The 9,455-nt window shown below is 40.4% G+C and overlaps 1 protein-coding gene across 1 annotated transcript; it reads left to right on the plus strand.

The window, feature by feature from the left end:
- Positions 1-7,926: 7,926 nt before the first annotated feature.
- On the plus strand, positions 7,927-9,455 carry LOC115672186 (cyclin-dependent protein kinase inhibitor SMR3-like). The gene is made up of 2 exons (XM_030593962.2): positions 7,927-8,841; positions 8,944-9,455. The coding sequence occupies exon 1, from the start codon at positions 8,251-8,253 to the stop codon at positions 8,812-8,814; it is 564 nt and encodes a 187-aa protein (XP_030449822.1). The 5' UTR covers positions 7,927-8,250; the 3' UTR covers positions 8,815-8,841; positions 8,944-9,455.

A 9,455-nucleotide genomic window follows, 5' to 3' on the forward strand; every position in this document is an offset into this window, starting at 1 on the left:
GATCCAACCCGAGCATCGAAGACTCGAGCACGAGCACCAAGTCCATAGAGGCCTAGCCCGGGACCTTGGTGCCTTTGCTCGGGTCCCCAGCACTCGAGCTCAAGTCCCCGACACTTAGGCCATGGTCTATCAAGGCCGAGTCTAGGATCCTAATGGTTGTGGTTGAGTCCGCAGAGGCCTAGGCCGAGCCTAGATAGATCTAGGCTAGGCTCGAGACCCCGATGCCTATGCCCGAGTCCTTGACATGGGGTTCAAGACCCCAGTGGCTTGTGCCTAGATTCCCTACGCCTGATTTTGGGTCTTTCAAGGTCAAGTCCCTACCCCGGGTCCATTGAGGTCGAGTCCGGGACGCTAGTGCCAGTGCTCGTGGTTGGCTCCCTGCACCCAAGATCGGGTGCTCGGCGCTTGGGCCTGAATCCATAAAAGTTGGGCTTAGGATCCCTATGCCTGTGCTTGGATCCCTAGTGCCCGAGATTAGGTACTTGGCACCTAAGCTTGGGTCCATTGAGGCCGGGCTCGGGTCCTAGCGATCAGCCCAATTGCTAGGAACTGAGCATGGCCTAAATGGACACGAGCCTAAGCACCGTAGACCCGGACACTGGCTTCGAGGACTCGGGCAGAAGCATAGGGGACTCGAGCCTAGTTTTGATAGACCTGGGCACGGGTGCAGGGGACCTTGGCTTGGGAGAGGGAAGCTGGGCACGAGCACCCGGGTCCTGGGCCCTACCTCAATGGACTTGGGTGCCAGGACCTAGGCAAGGGCATTGAGGTCCCCGGCTAGGCCTCGATGGACCTAGGCGTAGGTGCCAGTGACTCGGGTCGGGGCATTAAGGTCGGCCTGGGGACCTAGGCTTGGGAGCGAGGATCCGGGCACAGGCATCACGGTCCTAAGCTCGGCCTCGACTAACTTACGAGTGGGCGCTGGGAGCTCGGGTATTGGTGCCGGGGTCCCAAGCCTGGTTGGATGGACCTAGGGGAACCCATGGTTGGTTGCTTGAGAATTGGGCATGGGCACTTGGATCCCGAGCTCAGCCTTAGTGGACTTGTGCACGGGTACTAGGGTCTTGGGCTTGATCTCGTGTATTGAGGGGGACCCGAGAACGGGCACTAAGTTCTTGGGTTTGGCCTCGATTGTACCCATAAGGACTCAAGCTCGGGCGGCCCATAATCCGAGCATGAATACTGTGGTCCCTAGCCTAGTCTCAATGGACCCAGGGGGACTTGGGCACGAGCACTGATGATGATAGACTCAGGCTCAGGCACCAGGGAACTAGGTACGTGCACCTGGATTGCGAGCTCGGCGTCTATGGACCTGGGCTTGGCCTTTCTAGACTCGGGCTAGGACTTTATTGACCCTTGTGCATCTAACCCTGGCCTCTAGACTCGAGTTAGTTGCCAAGGTTTTGGGAATGAGCGTTGGCGTTTTCGTGCCCAAGTGCTGATATCTAGTCATATTTTGGAAAATAATTTCCAATTTTCTAAAGAGAAAATCATTTTCCTGAATTTAAGCATAGATCATCTATTGACTCATTTTTTTTAGGCGATCCAAACGCCAGAAAATGAGAAAATATGTTTTTCGCGAAACAAACAAAGCCTAAAAATGAAATCTACTGCCCCCAAAATTGCTTTTGTGGGGATAGATCATATGTTTTGCAACAACAATTTATCTCGTGGGCATATGTTAATGGCAGTACGTAAGTTCTTTAGCAACAAAAGTTGGTTTGTAGCTAAAGGATGGGAAAAGTATAAAAAAAAGTCCTAAATCTATTACATTGATACCAATTCAGTCCTAAACCTTTCAATTAGACCAATTTAGTCCTAAACCTTTTCTCACTGGCACCAATTTAGTACATCCGACTAATTTAGGCTGGAAATCGCTAACGTCGATGTCGGCAGTCCTACGTGGCATAACCGGCGCTGACTCGGACAAATTTTATAATTCTTCAGAATTTATTTATTTACTTTTCCGTTTTTCTTTTTCTTTACACTATTGGCCGACGAGGTCACCGGCCAACCATCGCTAGCCACAGGCGACGGTTCCCATGCCCTCGTCGGCCACGGTCGTAGGCGTTAGGCCCTCGCCTAGATCTAGGTGAGGGCGAGGGCGTCGCGGCGATTGCCTGCCACAAGTGAGGGCCTTGACGCCCTCGCCCATGGTTGACGAGGGTGCGGTGGCCCTTGCTCGCCAGCATGCGAGGGTCGCTTATTTTCGGCTCTTGCTTGTGGTCGGCGAGGGTACGGCGGCCCTCGCCCGTGGCCAGCGAGGGCGTAGACGCCCTTGCCCAGACCAGCCTATGGCCGGCGATGGTCGGTCGGGGACCTCACCGGCCAAGAGGGTAAAGAAAAAGAAAAAAAAAAGAAAAGAAAAGAGAGAAAAAGAAAAAATATTCAAAAATTCTGAAAAAATATAAAATTTATCCAAATCAATGCTGGTCATGCCACATAGGACCGCCGAAGTCCACATCAACGATTTTCAACTTAAATTGGCTAGATGAATTGAATTGATACCAAAGCAAAAAGGTTTAAGACTAAATTGGTCCAATTGAAAGGTTTAAAGCTGAACTGGTATCAATGCAATAGGTTTAAGATTTTTTTGATACTTTTTCATAACTAGAGCTGATCAATTGACTCGAAAAGAACATGTTTCGTGGCTATATGTATGATATACAGCCCCAAATTTCGTTTAATGGTCAAATTTTTGTGGCCATAAACTGAGTGATTGCCACATTTTCTTTTTCTTTGTGGCAGCAGACAAAACTTATAGCACTGAGGCAGGTATTTTTGCTGTTGTCAAATTAACTGCAAAGAGTACTATTTCTGTAACAGCAGGACAAGTTGAACACATATGATCTTTGTGGGTCACAGGTAATGAACGATAGCAGATATTCGAAGGTGCAACGGTGCCTAATTTCGCATTACACCTGTTAGCTGCATTATTACGGGCAAGCTAGGATCGAAGGGTTGCCAATTTAGTGCAATCAAAGCATAGTGATAATTGACGCGGTGAAAACGGTAAGTACGAGTCGCGTCAACTCTACCTCACCGTCATTATAAGCATATGTTTTAGGTTGATTACAAAGTAGCCATGGGAGAAAGCGTAACAGGTCTGTTGAGGAAAAGCTTGGTTTGAAACCTGCGTGCTTGGGATACACTAGGATGAGACTATGTGATGTGGTCAACCAAGCTTATATGAGTGCACGCCAACACTTCATACGGAGAAGGTATCACAACATTAAAGAAGATGGTACATGATTCACTTTCAAAATGACATGAAAAGTTTGTTGCGATTCCCAGTCATGTGGCCCCTCCTCCGTGCATCAAAGTTGGTAGAGGATTAAAGGTATGGATCGTGATGGGATGGAACAACACCCGTGGCGTTGCTTCTCCGCTTCTCCCTCGTTTGCATAGATCGATATAACTGTGACAGAACATTGAACAGTAACTTTTATGTACCTTAGTTGTGTTGTAAGGTGTTATAACTTATGTATTTAGTAACATATGTTTCGAGTGACAATGCCTTAAAAGTTGGATGGAATAGCTTCCTAAAAATTATTACGAGCTACTTCAGCTGTGAGGTGTTTGTCAAACATCTTATAAACTGTGCAACATTCTTTTTTTTTTTTTTTGCTGAAGTTAATATGGGAGAATTGTGTCGAGTAGCCAAGCGCATGCTCGCAATCCTTCACATGATCACGTCATTATGAGAAGTTCCAAATTGCCATGTTAAATAATAAATCAAGCTAGCATCGTTGTATTTCCAGTCTAAACATAGTGGTAAGACCGACAATTCACATTAACGTTTTAAAGTTACTATTATAATTCATGCTAGCAGTAAAATACTGTATCATCATCTAGCCCGTCAAATAAGTAAATTGGGATTGAAGCATGATTACTTGTCTTGAGATATGAGATATTAAGCGTACCGCATAGCGTTATATTCACATTTTCTTTGTATATTTGATATTTTGCCTCGTCTTATATACCTAGTTCGTGGTTGATATATACAATTCTAATTCCTATTTGCCAGATTCTTTAGGGAAAATTATCCAAAAAGTTCTAAACATATTGCACTTTGACCAATTGAGTCAAATATTTTAATTTTGCTAATTGAGTCCTAAAACTTTTCACATTTTGCCGATTGAGTTCATTTGGCTAATTTCAACCGGAAATCGCTGACATGGACATCGGTAGTGCCATGTTGCCAACGATTTTCGGCTAAAATTATCCGGATATACTCAATTGGCAAAATGCGAAAAGATTACGACTCAATTCGCAAAATTAAAATGTTTATGACTGAATTAGCGAAAAGTAAAGTAGGTTTAGGAATTTTTAGATGATTTTCCCAGGTTCTTCATATTATAACATTTATCAAAAAAATTTTAAATTATTCCCCACAAAACTTTAATCACTCTTACACGCTTGGGGTGATCTGCTGCTGTGTCTCGAAGCGAGAGGAGTCAATAATACCGTGAAATATTTAAAGGGGTTGCAAAGTTGGAAAGCGACGGGCCAACGGATTTGGTGGGAGGTTCTTGTTAGTACGAAGTCTTTGGCTTCCCGTGGAAGCATAAGGAATGTACCTAATCATCTCCGACTAACCCGGGGGAATCCTAAGCCGAAAAGCTTCTAGAAAGTAAAAAGTGTGTATTCTTACTTTTTATTTAGAGATAAATATATTGAAAGTCTTAAAATTTATCACGAAAGTGCAACATCATTCTAAAACTTTCAAAAAGAGTAACTAAGCCATAAAATTTGTTAGGAAAGTGTGCTTGAGTCCTAAAACTTTCAAAAAATGTATTCAAGTCCTAAAATTTATAAAATTGATCCAATCAAGTTCTTTCGATTGCACTTTCATGACAAATTTAGGATTTTACAGTACTTTTGAATGTTTTAAAACTTGACTACACTTTTATGATAAGTTTTAAGATTTGACTGTACATTTTGAAAGTTTTAAAACTCAATCGCACTTTTATGATAAGTTTTATGACTTAATTGTACTTTTTGAAAGATTTATGACTAAATTATACTTTCATAACAAGTTTTAAAACTTCTAGTATACTTATTCCTTTTATTTACTTATAATCTTATGGCTCGCATGTATCTAACTTTTTTGAAATCTAAAATATTTGAAATTTTCACAAAATATAAATGCTGACAAGTACATTCCACGTACAATTTCTTCATAATTTTGTTTTGAAATTTGAATAGTATATTAATTCATAGGAAAGTAAAACAAGTACTTTTTGCTTTTTATAGAAGGGAAAATGACATAAACAGTCCCTGAACTTTGACCTAATGTGTAATTTGGTTCATGAACTTTTAATTTGTTCAACGTAGTCTCTAAACTTTAGCCTACTATTCAATTTGGTCCATGAACTTTTAATATGTTCAATGTGGTCCCTGGACTTTTAGTATATGTTCAATTTAGTCCCTGAACTATATGAAAATGTTCAATATAGTCCTTCCATTAATTCAAGTTCAAGGACTACATTGAATATTTTCATATAGTTCAAGGACTAAATTGAACATGTACTAAAAGTCCAGTGATCACATTGAACAAATTAAAAGTTCAAGGACCAAATTGAATATTAGGCTAAAGTTCAAGGACTATATTGAACAAATTAAAAGTTCAGGGATCAAATTGCATATTGGACTAAAGTTCATGGACTGTTTGTGTCATTATCCCTTTATAGAACTTCAAACAAATAGTCTCTTAAAGCAAGTATAAGGTGTCCTATTGCCTCCATGTAATTTGATCCATCCCTAGGACATGTTGATGAAAACTGTGATTTTAGCCACCAGATGGAAAAAAATTAGGAATGACAATTTAAATTCACCTACTATAATCGAATTTTCTAATTGTGTGGAGTTTTGTTATTGCAAAACACTAAAATTTAATTAGCAATAATACAAAAAATATGCTAAGTTTTCAACCCGTGACAAAAAACATGCCTCTATTTTCAAACTACAAGTTAGGGAAAATGATACAAAGAGTCTTTGAACTTCAGCTCAATGTGTAATGTGGTCCCTGAACTTTTAATTTGTTCAATCTCGTCCCTAAACTTCAACCCAATGTGCAATGTGATTCTTGAACTTTTAATTTGTTCAATATCGTCCTTAAACTTTTGGTATATATTCAATTTAGTCCCTAAACTATATGAAAATGTTCAAATGTTCAATATAGTCTTTCAATTAATTCAAGTTCAGGGACTACATTGAACTTTTTCATATAGTTCAATGACTAAATTGAACATGTACTAAAAGTCCAAGGATCACATTGAACAAATTAAAAGTTTGGGGACCACATTGAACATCAGGATAAAGTTCAGAGACTACATTGAACAAATTAAAAGTTCAAGAATCACATTGTACATTAAGTCATAGTTCAGGGACTATTTATGTCATTATCCCAAGTTAGGTCATTTTCCCTAATCGTGAGTGGGGACTTTGATAGTGGAGGCGGAGAGAAAGAGCGATCGGCGCTCGTGCTTTTTGCATGACTCTCACTTCTGAAGTAATAATTTTGGAAACCTTGGTGTTGTTTTTTCTTTTCTTTTCTTTTTTCTAGCTTCAAAGCAATGAAGTTGAAACATGGAGACGACTTTGCCGTCTCCATCATCATTTTTGCTAGCGTCTTCAACCTCGATGGAGTTCTATGATTTCCTCGACAGGCTGCGCAACCCTGTTTCTCTCGATCTCGTTTGATCTATTAAGAGGTTCATCGCCCCTTCTCTCTCAATTTCGTGGCAGTTTCAGCTTAATCTATAAAAACAACATTGTTTTTAGGCAAGCCAGCCACGTCGTTACATGTGACGTCGTTCAGGATGTCCACGTGGACTCGTTTTTAATATAAAAATGCCAACTCATATTTAACTCTTTACTAAAAAAGCCACGTAAAACTTTTGGTAAAATTTCTTGCCGGAGGAAGTTAAGTAATCTTTTTTTTTCCCAATTTGACACTTAAGTGAGTCGGCGAAAACTTTTGGCACTAAAGTGAGCACCGTATGAAATTTTTGGCACATCTAGAGTCCTTATGCCGAAAGAAAACTTTACGATTTTAATGTACTGGCTTTTCTTGTTGACATGTATATTTAGTTTCTCGAGTGTCCAATAGTTCCGCACCGCGCATGACTTTTAAGTGCTTGAAAAGCTGTTTTTAATAAAATCCGCATTAAGTTATAGGTACTCTTTTCTATTCGAAAGTTGTAGACTTTCTACCAAGGGCGTCAATTCATTTAAAATAAAAAAAGCCGTTCTTCCTCCAATCAATTGACAATGTAGAATCTCATGCACAATAGTATTGATTAACTAAGAATAAGATGCAGCTATCTCTATTCCACGCTCCTCCAAATCTTTTCTCTTTATTTAAAGTCAATTCTTGCTAATTGACATTATTAGGCTCCGTTTATTTCACGAAAAATGCATTTCTTGGAAATTGTTTTCTTAAAATTGATCACCTATATCGTTTGAGATAATTAGTCAATAAGAATATTTTCAATATCGTAAACATTTCGTGGATCATATATATTTTTCATTTATTCATTTTTTTAAGTGCTACAACGATTATTTTTTTAAAAATATTTTCTAAATCACTTATTTTTTTCGTGAAACAAACATAGAGAATAGATTTAATATTATCGCGAGACGAAAACTTAGATGGACATTTTGGATAGAAACAAACAGGTGGTCCTCACAAAGCAGGGACCACGTGCATTGATGCATCAAAGTTAGCACTCACCAGAAAAGAAAAAGCTGAGTGCAAAAAATTCAGATGTACCATTGTTCCCTAGCTACTTCTTAGTGCTCATGCAGATAATCTCATGAATCTCATGAACATTGTTCGGTTGTATATTATAATTTATTTTATTAAGTTCTTCGAATATTAGTCATTTTTTTTCAACCATATGTTTTGTATTTTTGGCTTTTCAAACGACTGTTGATTACATTATTTCACTTATGAAGTGAGCCTAGGAAATAATCTGCGGAAATAGACAGTTTTAACCGAGAGAGAAATAGGCAAAGGAGTTCATATGAGTGCATCGGATCCTTCGCCAACAACGCCTTTCTCTCTCTCTCTCTCTCTGGAGAAAGTGTCAAAAGACTGACAAAATTCTCTAACTAAACAAACAGTTTCAGATGCTGATTTCGTGATCGTGTACGTGATTCATTCACCACGTTGGAGATCTCTCCATTGCTTCTCTCATCCCTCCTGCTCATCGTCACCAGCTACATCTTCTTGATTCGTTCTTCATGCACTGCTCCAACTTCATGCGAAACATTTCCCCTCTAATCATCACTCCAATGTCCAATGGTTCTGAGCAGCTCGTCGCCGAAGATGAGCAAGAAACGATCCGAAGTGACAAGTTGAAGAATCCCCAGTTGGAGTACGACTACGAGATCGCCCAAATTTCCCCTTTGGACCACGTTGGCATCGAGACTGATCATCTGAGGCCGAAGAAAACCATCGGAACAAGCAAAGAAGAAGAAGAGGAGGAGGAGGAGGAGGAGGAGTGTGGAACAACGTCGTTCCGAGAAGAACCGGAGCTTGTCGAAGAAGATGGGGAGAACAATGATGGATTCAGGACTCCGACGTCCTTGGACCACAAAATCCCTGCAATGACCCAATGCCCGCCTGCGCCGATGAAGCCGAAGCCAACGAGAAAGCGGAAATTGTCGTCGTCGTCGTCAATGTCATCCGATGATCGCTGCAGAGAAGTGATTGAACTCGATTTCTCCGAGGAAGTGGAATCACTGTTTTGGCCAATTCGTCGCGATGAGATCAAGAAAGCTAGAAGGAATGGAAATAATAATTGATGATTGATTATATGTCCATTTGATGAGGTAAGGAGTGCCATGTAGATAAGGCTTCCATTGCTTTAGAGCAAAAATAAAAAAGAAACTAATTCCTCTCTCTCTCTCTCTCTCTCTCTGTGATTCTTGGAGGTTGGCCATGATGAGAAGCACTTGAATATGCTGAAGAATGAAAAAGTAGCGAAAGGAAAATGTGGACCAGATTCATTGGAAAGGAGCATAACTTTGGAAATCCAGTTTGGTGCTTTTTTCTCCAGGTGTTACAGTGCTCTCTTTGAGGAAATATTTCCTGCCAAGAGTTCTATACCATCTGCTAATTTAGTTTCTGACTCTCCGATGGAAATTTGGAGTTCCAGATGAAATTTCGTTCTTCGGTATCTGAAAATATTATATGTTCTTTTTCTCTGTCCTTTCTTACCTGGTAAATGAGGTTGCTGTTCTTCCTAAGAGGAGTAGAGAACCAGACATCCTCCGCAAGTTTCAGAGTCCTCAACACAAACAGTATCCATAGACGTATGGAGGATTTTGTGTACATATACACACGTGTACTATCTCTGTTAGTACGATGTACATGATCTTTGGCTGCTTCATGTGATCTGCTACTATGGGTTTATGTTAATGATCCGACGGGAAATTTCCAGCTA

The sequence above is a fragment of the Syzygium oleosum genome, unplaced genomic scaffold (assembly GCF_021117445.2).
Source record: "Syzygium oleosum isolate NSW1041296 unplaced genomic scaffold, Sole_v2.1 Sole_v2.12, whole genome shotgun sequence".
NCBI lineage: Eukaryota > Viridiplantae > Streptophyta > Magnoliopsida > Myrtales > Myrtaceae > Syzygium > Syzygium oleosum.

What these genes read in the sequence shown, in the direction of transcription:
- LOC115672186 (XM_030593962.2), top strand. Translation starts at nt 8,251, where the DNA reads ATGCACTGCTCCAACTTCATGCGAAACATTTCCCCTCTAATCATCACT.